The sequence below is a fragment of the Chlorocebus sabaeus genome, chromosome 23, assembly GCF_047675955.1.
Source record: "Chlorocebus sabaeus isolate Y175 chromosome 23, mChlSab1.0.hap1, whole genome shotgun sequence".
Lineage (NCBI taxonomy): Eukaryota > Metazoa > Chordata > Mammalia > Primates > Cercopithecidae > Chlorocebus > Chlorocebus sabaeus.
Genome location: NC_132926.1, coordinates 30,932,485 through 30,948,493, shown reverse-complemented (window position 1 = coordinate 30,948,493; position 16,009 = coordinate 30,932,485). Strand labels below are relative to the sequence as shown.

Here is a 16,009-nt window from a genome sequence, read left to right as displayed (position 1 = left end):
GCCCCAAATCTGTGAGTAACTGGGCGGACCTGACAATTTAGCTCCCCCACCACCCTGTGAAGACTCAATCCTCCCTTTCCAGGGGAGAGGAGGAAGCCTGGTCCAGGCACGACTCAGAGGAGCTGTCAACGCCAGAATCTGGGGAAGTGACAGCAGCCAGCCTCCCCACCCTGGGCTGGGGGAAGGAGGGAGATAAACACAAATGGTTGTCTCTTCCTTGATGCCACCACTGATTAGCTGAACTCAGACAATGTTTTTACGGGAGCCAGAAGGCCTAGATTCTAGTTCCAGCTCTGTTACAAACTTGGGCAAATCCCTTCACGCTCTGTCTTCTGCTTCCTCCTCTGTGAGGTGGGGATGAGGATCCCATGGTGTTCAAACTCTAAGCTCTCATCTCAGCCCCTCTCAACAGCACTGTGAGGCAAAGGTCACTACAGGCGAGGAAACTGAGGCTCAAGGAGGTTTAAGACACTGTCACACGGTGCCTTAATGTTCAAATCAGCATTAGAACCAGGTGTCAGAGTATTAGAGACTGCAGAGCAGAGTGGTTAAGAACTCTAGAATTCTAGAATCACATAGGTCTGGGTTCAAATACTAAATCCAACACCGTGTGACTGTTTGACCTCTCCATGCCTCGGATTTCTCATGAGGCTCTTTTAGGATGAGATGAAATAACGCAGTTGCAGTGTCTGGCACATATTAAGAGTTCAAATATTGCATAAGACGATTGCCACGTTTCAGAGACATGGCAAGAACAAAGATCCCACATGATCTGCTTTGGCAGACCTCTGGGCGGCCCCTGGGTCTCAGGTTTTATCATCTGAAATAAGGTCATAAGCTCATGAAATGCTGCCTTCTTTCAGATAACCACCACCAGAGAATGGTGGAGAACTCTTCTCCACAAACAGCTTTCAGACCACAGGCAGCACGTGGCCTTGTACTTGAGTCCCCAGCTCTTGACAAAACAAGATAACTCCTTCAGAATGGCAGTCAAGGCTATCACCATCTGTCCCCAGTCTACCCCCACGCCAATTTCTTTTTTTTTTTTTTCTGGTTCTTTTTTTTTTTTTTTTTTTGAGACGGAGTCTTGCTCTGTTGCCCAGGCTGGAGTGCAGTGGTGTTATCAGGGCTCACTGCAACCCCCGCCTCCCAAGCTCAAGCAATTCTCCTGCCTCAGCCTCCCAAGTAGCTGGGACTACAGGCATGTGCCACCACACCTGGCTAATTTTTGTATTGTTGGTAGAGACGGAATTTTGCCATGCTGCTCAGGATGGTCTTGAACTCCAAGGCTCAAGTGACTTGTCTGCCTCGGCCTTCCAAAGTACTGGGATTACAGGCGTGAGCCACGGCACACAGCCCCAATTTCTTAATACTTAAATATTTATAAACATCTTCTTCCAGTTACACCAGTAGTAGGCATTTGTTGTAGAAAATACAGAAAATACATGAATATACAGAAAGAAAATCTCACGACCCAGAGAGAACTCCATAACCTGGTGGCATATATTGTTCATCTACATACACATATTCAATGATATTACATATACTGCCTCATATCTTACTTCTTCAAATACATTATGAGCATTTACTACACAGCATTAACTATTCTGCAAATGTGTTCATTGTAATGATGAGCAGAACATCCCTATGGATGAATTTAGTCATTCACTGTTGAGTGTTTAAATTGTTTCCACTTTTTAATTTGCAGATTATGCTTTAATAAACATATTAATTTAGGCCAGGTGCGGTGGTGGCTCACGCCTATAATTCTAGCACTTTGGGAGGCAGAGGTGGGTGGATCATTTGAGATCAGGAGTTCAAGACTAGCCTGGCCAACCTGCTGAAACCCCATCTCTACTAAAAATACAAAAATTAACCAGGCGGTAATGGCATGCACCAGTAATCCCAGCTACTTGGGAAGCTGAGGCAGGAGAATCGTTTGAACCCAGGAGGCAGAGGTTGCAGTGAGCCAAGATCGCACCACTGCACTCCAGTCTGGGTGACAGAGTGAGACCCTATCTCAAAAAATTTAAATTTAAATTTAAAAATTAACATATTGATTTATAAAATTTTATACACATCTAATATTACATGTCTAATATTGGAGTTTCGACCAATTTACTCACCTTCAAATGGCACACAAGAAGACCAGTTTCAGCTGGGTGTGGTAGCTCACACCTGTAAGCCCAGCACTTTAGGAGGCCGAGGCAGGAGGATCACTTGAAGCTAGGAGTTCGAGACCAGCCTGGCCAACGTGACAAAACCCCATCTCTACTAAAAATACAAAAATTAGCCAGGTGTGGTGGCACATGCCTGTAATCCCAGCTACTTGAGAGGCTGAGGCGCGAGAATTATTTGAACCTGGGAGGCAGAGATTATAGTGAACTGAGATTAGGCCACTGCACTCCAGCCTGGGCAACAGAGCAAGACTCTGTCAGAAGAAGAAGAAAGAAGAAGAAGAAAGAAGAAAGAAGAAGAAGGAGAAGGAGAGGGAGAGGGAGAGGGAGAGGGAGAGGGAGAGGGAGAGGGAGAGGGAGAGGGAGAGGGAGAGGGAGAGGGAGAGGGAGAAGGAGGAGAAGGAGAAGGAGAAGGAGAAGGAGAAGAAGGGACCAGTTTCACTGCAACCTTGCCAACATGGAATATTATCACTTTTTTAAAAAATGTTGGCAAATTTGCTAGGTCAAAACCAAACCAAAACAACCTAGTGCTACCTATTACATGCCTGCCCCTAACACAGGCATCTGTGTGTTCGAGACATCCTGCACTGCTCAAGACCATCCCACTGTGACACATGGTCAGGTCTACCTCGGGCCCCCGGGCTCAGTGCACTCACCATTTCTCTGCTTCTCTCCTGGCCTGCCCCAGGGCGGAGTTATTTCCTGTCTCCTCCATGTTCCAGGCACCCCTGAGAGTATCCACATCTGGTTGGCTATCTGTCTCTCCTGTTAGCCCAAGGGGCTCCTTGAGGACAGGATTTTGAAATCTATATTGGACTTGCCCCAGTATTTTATGATGCCTGGAACAGTATTTCTTAGGCATGTGGTCTATGGACCTCCTGTACTGGAGCCACCTGGAAAGCCTGCTTAACACAAATGTCCAGGCTGCATTCTAGACCTACAGTATGTGTGCTGGGAATTTACATCTTTTTGTTCGTTCGTTTGTTTGAGATGGAGTCTGGCTGTGCTGCCCAGGCTGGAGTGCAGTGGCACGATCTTAGCTCAGTTGCAACCTCTGCCTCCCAGGCTCAAGCAATTCTTCTGCCTCAGCCTCCAGAGTAGCTGAGATTACAGGCGCATGCCACCGCATCAGGCTAATTTTTGTATTTTTAGTAGAGATGGGGTTTCACCATGTTGGCCAGGCAGGTCTCAAACTCCTGACTTCAAGTGATCCACCCACTTCAGTCTTCCAAAGTGCTGAGATTACAAGCATGAGCCACCACACCTGGCCAGAATCTCCATCTTTAGCAGCCTAGCCAGGTGATCCTAGTGCCCACAAAAGCCTGAGGACACGTGACCCTGAGCTGGGTAGGTCTCAACAAGCAACTACTGAGTGGAAAATCCCCAGGTTGCGGCCCTGACCACTTCCTCCTCAGAGGTCATGGAGCAGAGGGCACCTGCAGTGTGTGTGCGTGGGTGGTGGTTGTGGGGGGAGTTGGGAGGAGGACATAAGAATTTTTCCTTCCAAAAGAGGGGTGGGGAGCATAGGGCTGGGGTGGGGTATCCGGACTATACTCTGCAAGAGGGATGACAGCTTCCTGAGTCAACGGAAACTTGGGAGCAAGAAAGCTGCAGCGGAGGCTGCCGGCAGTACAGGATGCAGGGAGAACCCAGGCCTGGGGTTGAGGCCAGGAGACTCAATTCCAGCTTTACTGTGTGAGTTTAGGTAAGTCATGTTCCTTCTCAGTTGTCTGTGAAGGGTCAGGGCTGGAACAGATGCTCTCTTCAGTCCTCCTGAGCTCCAGGGCAGCCCTTCTCCTAAGAAGTCTGGAAATAGAGCCCCTATACCCAGGTGACACTCACAACTCTGGGGCCCAGATCCTTGCTGTCAAGCAGACCAGAGCCCTGCAGTAGGTTCAACCTGAAGCAGACCTGAGATAGTAGGACATAGCTGTCAAAGCAGACACAGTCAGGGGAGAATGAGAAGACAGGGGTCCAGAGCCGTGGAGAGTCACACGAGCTGAGATTGGGACTCGTGAGATGCTCTAGAGTATGCTCTCCTTTTAGAGGGTAAACTGGTACATTGGAAGATGTACCAAAGAAACCGACAGGATGTAGGAGGTGACTCAAAACCAAATTATTGGAGGGGCTGTTAACAGAACAAGGGTTGGTCAGCCTTGAGAACAGGCAGGAAGACCTGACTACTGTCTTCAAATCTCAGCAGGACTGTCACGGGTAGAAACTGCTGGTATGTCATCTACAGCCTTGGAGGACAGAATTGTGGCTAAGCACGAAGAGGTTCCAGAAGTTTCAGTTCAGTATAAAGAAAAATTTCAGAACCATCACAAACAGGTAGGCCGCCTTACTGGAGGATGGGGCATGGTGGCGGAAGTGAGCACTCCATCACTAGAAGCAGGCAAGAAGAGGTTGGAGAGTCCAACTTCATGCTGGAGATTGGACTAAGTGATCTTTGAGAACCCTGAACTCTAACAGTCTGTAATTCTAAAAAGCATCACTGATGTTCGGCAGGTGAAGGCCTCTGGTAAGCATAAAGAATTTATCTACTACAGGTGGCATGTAAAGACCACCAGCATTAATGGCACCTCAGGGAGCTCTGTTGAATGCTATTCAGGGAGCAGTATTTTGGGGTGAATGGCTGTAGTCATACTCAAGCCTTTGGAATAGACTCCTAAACTTCCTTCAAATTCTGAGCCTCGTCAGGCAAGAGTGAATTAGGCAGAAGCAACTTGGATAGAAGCCGCCCAGCTATTCCCTACCTTGGGAATCCTAGTAGGATGGAAGGCAAGAGTAGCCCCAAGGGAGGTTCAGCCTGTCCTGCAGACACTTGAGCTAACCCTCTTTGGGAACCGTCACTCCATTTTGTTTGTCAGCCTTCAAGGCTTGTGTATTTCGGATTAAGTGCTTTGTGTCCTCATTGTTCCTGCTTAACTTAGAGAATTTAGTAATTAAAGAAGACCCGTTCACCCAGCTCCTCCTTGTCCCATACATCACAGGCCTGGCTTCCCCTGGCGTGTAGTTCTATCACACCTATCCTGGCTGAGGAAGGCTTACAGGGACCCAGAGCAGGATTGGAAGGGCCCCAGGGGGCAGCTGACTCCAATCCCCACCTCCTTTTACCAGATGGAAAAGCTGAGGCCCAGAGGAGAGTGGGCAGATGCCTTGTCAGAAGCTGCAAAGCAGGGAAGCAGAGCCCTGGGGAGAATCCAGACTCACAGCTGAGGCTGGAGTCCTTTCCAGCCCCCTGATGCCAGGGCCAGCTTTATCTGAGTAGCTAAGCCTGGAGGAGAGAGGTGATTCTGAGTCTCAAGGGGCTCTGGTCACACCCTCCTCAGTATCAGAGCTGCCTTTCCGGTATCTGACCCAGTACCACTAGTTTTGGGATCTAAGTAACCACAGTCAGAGCCCATTGGCCAAGGGTAGAGGCAGGAAGGAGGTGGGGGTGGAGGCCCAAGGGGCCCCACTCCAGGGCCTTCGGGGAGGAAGGGCGGGGCCTAAATGTTCAGGGCTGTTGAGAAATGTTAGTGTTCACACGCAAATTACAGAAGCTCTCAGAAGGAAGAACACCATAAATACAGGCCTCAGCCTCCCCATCTCTAAGATGGGCAGAGATATTCTGCCAAAGTAATGCCTGAATTTGATTTCATTGAAAATCAAACACTGCCAGGGACATTAAAGATTTAATTCATCCCCTTCATATCATACAGTGTGTGGTCAACATTTCCTCACTGGCTGGAGGACAGTCCAATGTGACTGTACAACCAACTTAAGGTTAGAAGTGCCAGGCTGCACCACTCAGCTGCACCAGGGACACAGTCTACGCTCTGAACGCCCGCAGGACCCCCAGAGCACACAAGTCAGGGGCGGATGTGGTCTCCACTGCTGCTGTCTGACCGACTGATGCGGTGTCTCAGGGGAGGAAAGGACCACTTCCTTCTTAAACACCCCTGCACCTGCTGAGCCAGACCACAGCAGACAAGCGTCAGAAAGGCCTTGAGTGCAAGGCCTCACTTCGCAGACGGTGACACTGAGGCCTAGAGAAAGCCTTTCTAATACACCTCTCATTTATTTTCTTCCTCCCTAGAGCTCCCATTTTCTTGTTCCATATCAGCTTCCCAGGGTGTCTGCTAGTTCTGGTTGCCTCAGAGGGCCTGGAGCTGGCAAAAACACTAGACATTATTTCTAGCATTTGGGTCAGCCTGGCAGGCAGGACCCTGAAGGAGCTGGACAGAAAATGGTGTCAGTAGCTGGATGGAGGTGGGGGAAGAGACAGGCTAAGGGCCCAGATACCTGTCTCCCAGTCCGATGGCAAATTGAGAGTCCAGAGCCAAGGTCCTAGCTTGCCATCTGCTTGCTGTGTGACCTCAGGTGGGCACCCTTCCTTTTCTGTGCTTCTGTTCCCTCCCCTGCATGGCATGGAATTGTGCAATGGGATATATAAGAACCCTTCTGGTTTTGACATGCTGTGGATGGGGAAGAAGGGGCACAGTGAGGTCATCTTGCCATCTCATCTTCTGTCGATCCTGTCCTGCTTGTTTGCTCTGGGCAGGGCAGGGGCAGTTTGACACACTCAGCTGTTAGCTCTGGTCATGGAGGGGGCTTCTCTGGAGAGCAGGAAAGGAGGGGCCCTTGCTCAGGAGGCCTGGGTGAGAACCTGGAGCCCTCAGCCCTCCATACCATCCCCTGTTCTTCAGCAGCCAGTGTAAGGGTGGTTGTAAAAGAGAGGGCAGGACTGCCTGAAAGCAGAGAATGACAGAGCTTAGCCACCTCCCAAGTTGCATGCAGCATGCTCCCAATTCTACAATGGCACTGTCAGCAGAAATAAGTACCCATTAGTGAGGACGAAGAGGATGCACAGGATGCCCAGGGCAGGACTGTTTGCAGTAGGGAAACGCTGTAAACTGGGGACTGGCTGGATACACTCAGGGACATAATACTATGTCATTTCATTCATATGTTTAAGAGAGTGAAGTAGACCTTTACATACAAACACGGAAAGGCATTTGGTAGAATACCAATATCCAAATTAAACTATTTATTTTCTGTCACCCAGGCTGGAGTGCAGTGGCGTATTCTTGGCTCACTGCAACCTCCACCTCCCAGGTTCAAGCAATTCTCCTGCCTCAGCCTCCCCAGCAACTGGGACTATAGGCACGTGCCACCATGCCCAGCTAATTTTTGTATTTTCAGTAGAGACAGGGTATTACCATGTTGACCAGGCTGGTCTTGAACTCCTGACCTCAGGTGATCTGCCCGCCTCAGCCTCCCCAAGTGCAGGGATTATAGGCGTGAGCCACCACGCCTGGCCAATTCTTAGGATTTTTAAAGCAATAATGCATTCAAGAATTACTTGTATACAAAGAAATTAACAACAAGAAGAAAAAGATACCTCTCTTGGAACCTGAAAGCCTCCAACAGAGTCATGGTACAGACAGAGAAATCAAGGCTGGGGAAGAGAACAGTTAGCAAAAGAGGCAGAAGTGGACCCATTCTTAGAATGACGAATACCAGAGGTTGGGAAGGACGTGTGTGTGGGGTGCGGGGAATGAAGAAAGGCTGGTCAAAGGGTACAAACATACAGCCAGAAGGAAGGACTACATTCTAATGGTCCATAGCAACCATGAACTGTATACTTCAAAATAGCTAGAAGAGAGGACTTGAAACGTTCCCAACACATAGAAATGATAAATACTCGAGGTGATGAAACTCCAAACACCCTGACTTAATCCTTACACAGTCTATACACCTAACAAAATATCATTTGTACCTGGTAAGTATGTAAAATATTATATATCAATGAAAAATATAAAGAAGTAGGCCCCATTCTCGACTCCCAGTCCAGTGCTCTTTCCTCTACAGAAGCAGCTGCTGGTGTCCAAAAGCAATGGGCCCTGTCCAAGCACCTCCTTGTTTACAGTGCTGCCTCTTCTGCTGCCAAGCTGGGTTCCAAAGGGGAGGCACTGGGTTCTTGCTGTTGTTTTTGATTGCTGGCAAGATGGGGATGGGGGTGAGAGGGTGGGTAAGGAGCAGTTAACCTTGTGATACGAAAGTTTCTTAAAGCTGCTGTAACAAATTACCACACACTTGGTGGCTGAAAACAACAGAAATGTATTCTCTCACAGTTCTGGAAGTTAGAAGTCCAAATTCAAGGTGTCAGCCGAGCTGGCTCTTCTGGAGGCTCTGAGGGAGGATCTGTTCCCTCCCTCTCTCGCAGCTCCTGGTGGGTGCTGGCAATCCTCAGTTCTCTGGCTTGGAAGATGCGTCACTCCACTCCCTGCTCTTCTCCCTGTGTGTCTGTGTCCAAATTTCCCTCTTCTTGTTGGGACACTAGTCACTGGATTAGGGCCTGTCCAGTGTGACTTCATTTTAACTTGATTGCCTCTGCAAAGACCTTATTTCAAATCATGTCACATTTACAGGTTCTGGGTGAACATAAAAGTAGGAGGGGACACTGCTGAATCCAGTAAAGGTAACAGCTTTTCTGATGTCCAGGCCACTAGGAAGGGACAGGGGCAGGGTCACATGGAGCAGTAGAAAATGGCGATGAAGGCCACAAAGGTCATTGTACACTCAGTGAAAAAAAACTCCATTGCAGAGAGAGGAGGAAATCTGGAAGTAGGTCAGACTGCATGTCACTTGTCTTGGGGGGGATGCATGGACGTGGATGGCTGTTTTAGGTGTAGTACAGTGTTTGGCCTAGATGTTCTGGAAGGTTCAGATTTGAAAATAAGGTGACACGAGATAAACTATTTTTAGGGATTAAGATTCACCTGGCAAGACAAATAGGATGGCCTGTCTTCAGGTAATGGATGGGTTTAGATCTGCTAAAGATGGATGGATCTTCTCTTGCTCCTTCTCTCTGCCAAGGTGGGGCAGCAGGAGCTCCCTCCCCGCTGCCAGTCCTGCTGCAGTGGGGCTCCCAGTCTGGCCCTCTCCCCTGGTCACTGGGGACAGCTCACCGTGCTGAGGGTGGAGGATGCAGGGGACAGAGTGCCAGCCGTGCAGATGAAGCCCAAGCACACCCTGAGGTGTCAGAGCCAGAACTAGGGTCATCTGAGAGGCTCTTCCTTTCACTGGGAGGGTCCTTACACTCTTCAAGTTTATTTTTTGAATATGAACATTCATGAATTTCATACTGAGACCCCTTAGAGCTGCTTTTCCGGGCAGGTCTCAGACTCTTGTTCACTGGCTGATCTATGCACCCTGAGATGTCAGGGGCAGCCCCTCCTACCCAGAGTTTCCCTGTCTTGATTTATATAGTAGCCTGCTTCTGTGCAATTAATTTAAAATTTCATCTTTTATGCCCTTTTTATGACAAAAAGAAATACAGTGCTGACATGAAGCATAGGTCCCAAGCCTAACAGCCAACTGAAGCAAAAATGGGAGTCCTTAGGGGTCTAGGAACTCGTCAGGCTCTCAGGGGACCTATATTAACCACCCGTGAATTCAATAGAGGAAAAGAATGAAAAACATGTACATGTGCAGAAAATTTATCACCAAAGGTCATATCTCAAAAGGCAGAGAGTATTGGGAATTATTCTAATGTGTTTTAGGTTGCCAAACACAAAAATCTGGTATTTAATCTCCCAGGTCTTCCAGAGTGCCTCATGCATGGAGGCCTGTACTGGCTTTAGCTAGGAAGATTGGTGGGCGTTCGTTTCTAGGTTGGGCAAAATCACCGGCTTGGGGGCCATGTACATGCAAATATCTCCATGATGATTGGGGCAGGGCGCTGAGTGCTGCACAGACAGCCTTCCTGCACATTCCTCGACTGTCCTGCCATTACCAACCGAGCTAGAAGATCAGATCTGCCCACTCCTCCTGACCAGGGGTCAAGGGCTGCTCCCAAATTCCTTCTGCCTAGGATGCCCTCCTGTATAACCCACCTGCCCCACAACTGCCTAACCCCCGCCCATCTTCAAAACTCAGCCAAGATGGCGTCTCTCTAACGGGCCTTCCTTGACCCCTCTGAGTCCAAAGCCACACTGGCCCCAGGTAGGAGGAAAATACAAGGGATGTTCATCGATTACCAGGGTAGGAGAGTAGACCACGTGTCCAAACCGGTTAAATAAGCCACAGAGCAGCCACAGGACATTAGGTAGCCATTAAAAAGTCCGTGTTTCCATGGACTACTTAACATGGGAAAATGCCCCCGGAAGAATATTAAGTAACTGGAATGTAACCATATAAAACATATTCTTAGCTTTATACAGATAGTCATACTCACATCTATAATATACATAGGAAAAAATAGTACAAAGAATGACACTGAAATGTACACAGTGGCTATCTCTTAATGGTGAGATTAAAAGATTTTTAAATTTCTTATACTTTCCCAAATTTTGAAATTTTGACTCAAAACCTAATAATCAGAACAATTCCATTTTTTAATGGAATCGTGAATATTTGCTAGTCGTAAGCTTGCATCCCCTCTAATACCCTTGCCAAAATGCCACCTGACCCCTGCTCGAACCCTCCAGTGATGGGAACTCACTACCCTTTGAGGCCTTTTTTTGGCCACTTCTTCCTCATGAGTAGAAATCTGCTGGCTTTAGCCTCCCCCACTGGCCACAGTGCTGCCTTCTGGAACAACAAGAACAAAGCTGCTTTCCATGCCCCTTGATAAGACTTCAGAGATTTGAAGGCAGAGGCCAGACGCTAGGCTGCATCCTCCCACCCTGCGCACATCAGCCTTCCAAGGACACTAATATCCTTTACCTCCCACGTCCCAAGGTACTTGCCTTGGGTACACTCTAGGCAGTGATGTCCTTAAAACATAACATTAAGCCTATGCCTCCTTATCTCTTTCAAAGGCATCCTTCCTGCTAGTCAGGGTATTAGGGACTCTGTCACATACAGTCTTTCATCTAATCTTTAGAACAACCCTATGGCACAGGAGCTAATACCACGCCTGTCTTACAGATGAGGAAACTGAGGCATGGAGAAGCCAGGCCACTCTTAATTCACTTAATGGATCTTCCATGCATGTAGCCACGATTGAACCAGCATCCAACCCAGAGCCCAGTGTGGTCGACCCACAAATGTTGGCCAAGTTAGTAAACGAATAGGTGAACTCAGTTTTAAAGGCCAGGCCCTTGGTGTCTACTGGTTGATTTCAGAATTACCCATGCCTGCACCAGCCTCTTCCATATCATTCACTTCTGTCACCTGGCTTGCTACATGGACGTGCTCATGAAGGGCTGCTGAATGACTGACCCACCGAGTACCTGTCACCTGAGGCCCAGCTTTGGCAGCTGTGCTGAGCCCCTTCTCAGAGGCCCTGCTTGGAACTATGGAGCCATAGCCACAGCCTTTGGGACTGGAGAGTTCAAACATCATTCCTGGTACTCTGCAGAGTCACACAAAGGCAGTCAGCCGCGAGGTGCCTCCTGAACCGCTCCCCTGGCCTCCCACCCCCAGTTCTACCCTATTGCCCAAGGGAGGCTGGTACCCTGTTGGGGATAGGAAGGCCTCTCCTCACTACCATGGCCGGCGAGCCCCCAGAAGGCTTGTTTCCTTGACCGCTACCCATTCTGCCTGGCCTTCTCCTGAGTCCTCCTGGGGAATGTGACCACATTAGCCATGGTCTTTGCCAAGAAGAAGGGTTTAGGCAGGACCACATGATCCAGATGGTTCCTCAGCACCCACTCCCAGTCTGCCAGGAACCCCATTTATTCATTCCCAGCATTTCAACTTGTCCCAATAAGGCAGTGACCTAGTCCCAGGCCAGGCCTCTCAGGGTGGTCTAGAACATCTAGTCAGCCAAGCCCAACAGGCACCATAGACCACAGAATTCAGCAGACCCCCAGATCCTTGAACCTGGAGGGACATGAGAAGGCATCACAGTCAAGCTCCTGTCCCTAGCCAGGATAATCCTTGCTAAAAGCACCAGCCTCATTCCTTGCTGCCTGCCACCTCCATTCTCCACAAAGAACCCCCTCACGCCGTGCTTTCAGTGGCTCGGCCTTTGCTTAGGCCTTGGCCAGGAGTGGGTAATCCCTGCCATACTTTCCAAACCACCCTGCTTCCAAAAACCCTTCCTGCATCTCTCAAGGCTGAATGTGATGCTCTTGCTGCTCCCTGGGCCAACCCCTAGCATGGCTCTTATTTGTCCCTCATTCACTCAAATATCTACTTAGCACCTGTTCCGCGGTCTGCATAAGGCAATGAGCACCAGATGGAGAGTGCAGAAAGCCAGGCACACTGCACAGCTTTGCCACCAACTGGCTGTGTGACTTTGGACCCATCATTCCTCACTGAGCCTCAGTTTCCTCGGTAAAGTGGGAAAGATTCTGCAGCTCAGCCTAGCTTTCAGGGCTTCTGTGAGACTGGGCAGGATGTGAAAGCATTCTGCAAACATGCAGAGTGAGTCATGATTATCAGAACCTAACCCCTCTGTAGCCTGAGCTCATTTTTGTCCATCCCATCCCTGGAGTCTCCCCCTCTCTCAGGGGGCTGATAGCCTGTTGGGGATGAACTTGGGAGCTCATGCCTTCCAAGGGGTTGGCACCTGGGTGAGAAACTGGGCAGGAGCACAGCCTACGGGGATGGCAACTTTAAACAAAACCAGCCCATAAATCTTGCCATATAGGGGCAGGGGCCTGGCATGGCTGGGGCCAAGAAGGCATGCCAGGCTGTTCTGAGGCAACAAAAGTAAAAGATTTGATGCTAAAGACATCAAGCCACTGGAGGCACAGCGGGATGAGGTGGAGACAAAGAACACGGGGCCAGGGGACTAGATACCTGCGTTCTGCTCTGCGTTGCTCTGTGACCTCAGTCACGTCCCTTCCCTTTTCTAGGCCTTAACCTCCTATCTGTATAGCGGATGCATCAGCCCAGGTGGTACCTAAAGGCCCTTTCAAACTCAGACAGGCTGTGCCAGCTTTACTTGCCCTTCAGAGCTTTGGCTGTGCCAGGGACAGGCAGGAACAGCTGGTAAGTCTCTCAGAAGAAGCAGGAGCCAAAGAAGCTGTGCTTACTGTGACCTCCTCTTCCAGCTGGTGGAAGGGTCAAGCTCTTCCCTGCTTCCTCTACCTCTGGGTAGACAGAATTCACCCTTGGTCCACTTTGCAAGCTACAAGGCTGACACAGGTGCAGAGAACACAGACTCTCAGATGCTTAGGGATCATCCTGCTCATCACTTCCCATACAGGGAGAAACTGAGACCCAGGCACCCACCAGGGCTTGCTTGGGGTCACCCAGTATGTTTGTGGCACCACTAGGACTTACACCCAGGACTAACGTCTGCCTACCACTTGCTCAGTTACAAGTCTCAGCCGAGGCTCAGGTCTCTCCAACTCATTATCCCTGTCAGCCAGCCCCTTCCTTCTACTGATAGAGCCAAGCCTCAGTTTCCCTGTTGGAGTGAGGAAAGACATGAGGGTTTCTAGGTCAGGGGTTGGTGAGGATTTTCGATCTGGTAATAAAGGGAGAGCAAGGAAAGCCAGGAGGTATCAGACAGAGCAGGGAGTAGAATCCTCCAGGCTAGGACAGTACTGTTAGGCAGAAAAACCTGTACTCAGGGCACAAGCAAAGCAGGAGCAGAGGGAGGACTAAAGTTCATTGCAAAACTATTAAATATTGTCACAGTTTGGGACCTCTCTGGGTCTCAAGGGGGAATGATAATAATGCTTATGGGATTATCTAATCCCACCTGGCTAGGGGGCAGGCAGTGGTAGGAAAAGGGGCCAGAATTTGAGGGTCCTCCTTCCCTTCTGCTTCACAGTGTCCCCCCAGGAGGCTATCCTTCTAGCTCCAGGTTCCGACCTTCTGGGCTCGGCAGACCCCAAGGGGCAGCTGGTCTCACTACAAGAAACCTGAGAATTGTCCCCTGGGCCCTAACCTACCTCCAAGGCCCCTTGGGGGAAGGACAGGAAGGGAGGAGAGGGCCACAGAAGGCAGTAGATCTCCTCCCTCTTTGGCCCCTCCCAGTTACCCCAAGGGCAGCCCACACTCACCAGCTCCGGGGCCTGCAAGAACCCTAAGACCAGCGCCTCAAACTTTAAAGCGTCATCACCTGGGCATATTGTTAAAACGCAGCTTCTCTCTTGGCAAGACTGGGCCACAGCCTGAGATTCTGCATTTGTAACAGGTCCCGAGTGATGCCGATACTGCCAGTCTGTGGCACACTCTTCGAGCAGCCCTGAGATTATCAGCCTCTAACCCCGCAGGGAGGAAGCCGAAGGCCCAGAGAGGTCCAGTCACTTGTCCATGGCCACACAGCGAACAGCCCCAGATCGAAAGCAGAGGGCACCTGCCACAGACACACGACATCTCCCCACCCGAGGCAGCGGGAATCAGCTGCCGTTGCCTGGCCCGGGTGCCGTGTTTGTAAACTCGGCTGCTTGGTGCGGCTCCGGTCGGGGTAAAGGGCGCCTCCCAGCAGAGCCTCCCTCGTCTGTGAGCCGGCCTCTCCAGGTTCTCAGTCCGGTACCCGGGCCGACCAGAGAGAACCCGGGGCGCTGAGTCCCCCAGGCAGAGCGATTCCGCACTCCCCTCTCGGAAAGCAAACTTCTCCGCCGGCGCCCTTTACCTTTTTCGGGGGTTTGCAGCTGCTCAGCCTGCTATGTCTGCAGCCCATCCTCCTCCGGGGGCTCCCGGACGCCGCTTCCCAACTCCGGGGCCCCCAGAGGAGCCTGCGGTCCGGGCCCCGCTGCCCGCTCCGCGCCCGCCGGCTGCGGCTGCCGGCGAGACCCTGAAACTGAACCTGGAAGCGCTGTATTGAGCCTGAGCTGGGGCGGCCGCGCGCCGTAAATACCCGAAGAGCGGGGCCTCCGCGTAGCCTGCAGGGCCAGCGGCGCGGCCACCAGAGGCAGGTGACCAGAATCTTTCTAAATAATAGGAAGCTCTGGTCAGGGCAGAAACAAAAACCTTGAGGAGCAACAGATGCTTTTCCAAATCCTCAGCTAAGAAAGGGCCATGGGAAAAAATAATTAAAACAATTATTTGATAAACTAACAGCTATCATTTATTGAGGGCTGTTTTTGTCCCAGTTGTTTTATACATTTTATTTATATTTCTTGCCATATCCATGCAACAAAGGTATTACTTCCTCCATTTTACAGGTGAGGAAAATGGTGTTCAGAGATTCAAAATGATTTGCCTAAGGTCACATGGCTAGTAAGTTACCACAGCCCAGAGAGAATCCAGTTCCTTTTTTTTTTTTTTTTTTTTGGTGCTATCATAGCTCACTGCAGCCTCAAACTCCTGGGCTCAAGCGAGCCTCCCAGCTAAGCCTCTTGAGTAGCTGGGACTACAGAGGCACACCACCATACCCAACTAATTTCTTTTCTTTTTTCCAGTCTGATTTTGAACGACTGCCCTCAAGCAATCCTCCTACCCTGGCCTCCCAAAGCGTCGAGATTACAGGCTTGAGCCACGGCACAGAATACAGTTCTAACTCCAGAACCTAACCTTTGACTCAATGGCCTACAAATAAATAATAATACTAAGTTTATTTTATTTATTTATTTATTTATTTATTTATTTTTGAGGCAGAGTCTCGCTCTATTGCCCAGGCTAGAGTGCAGTGACACAATCTTGGCTCACTGCAACCTCTGCCTCCCAGGTTCAAGTGATTCTCCTGCCTCAGCCTCCCAAGTAGCTGGAATTACAGGCAAGCACCACAACACCCAACTAATTTTTGTATTTTTAGTAGAGACAGGGTTTCACCATTTTGACCAGACTGATCTCAAACTCCTGACCTCAGGTAATCTGCCCGCTTCGGCCTCCCAAAGTCCTAGGATCCCATGCCCAGCCAATAATACTAAGTTTAATTTTAATGCCGCCTTACTTCTGGGCTGATAGTGTTTTTCCACCTCACAAGTATCTGTAAT

At 49.8% G+C, this 16,009-nt stretch overlaps 1 protein-coding gene across 2 annotated transcripts in view; it reads right to left on the bottom strand.

Annotated features, from left to right (window-relative positions):
- Positions 1 to 14,899, bottom strand: part of CCDC69 (coiled-coil domain containing 69) — a 42,510-nt gene extending 27,611 nt beyond the window's left edge. The window contains exon 1 of one of the 2 annotated variants that reach the window (XM_008015042.3): positions 14,707 to 14,899. In XM_008015042.3, coding sequence (XP_008013233.3) covers positions 14,707 to 14,754 — 48 coding nt within the window. In that variant the 5' untranslated portion in view covers positions 14,755 to 14,899. The remainder of the gene's footprint in view (positions 1 to 14,706) is intronic. The other variant, XM_008015041.3, reaches the window with a different exon arrangement.
- Between the last annotated feature and the right edge of the window lie 1,110 nt (positions 14,900 to 16,009).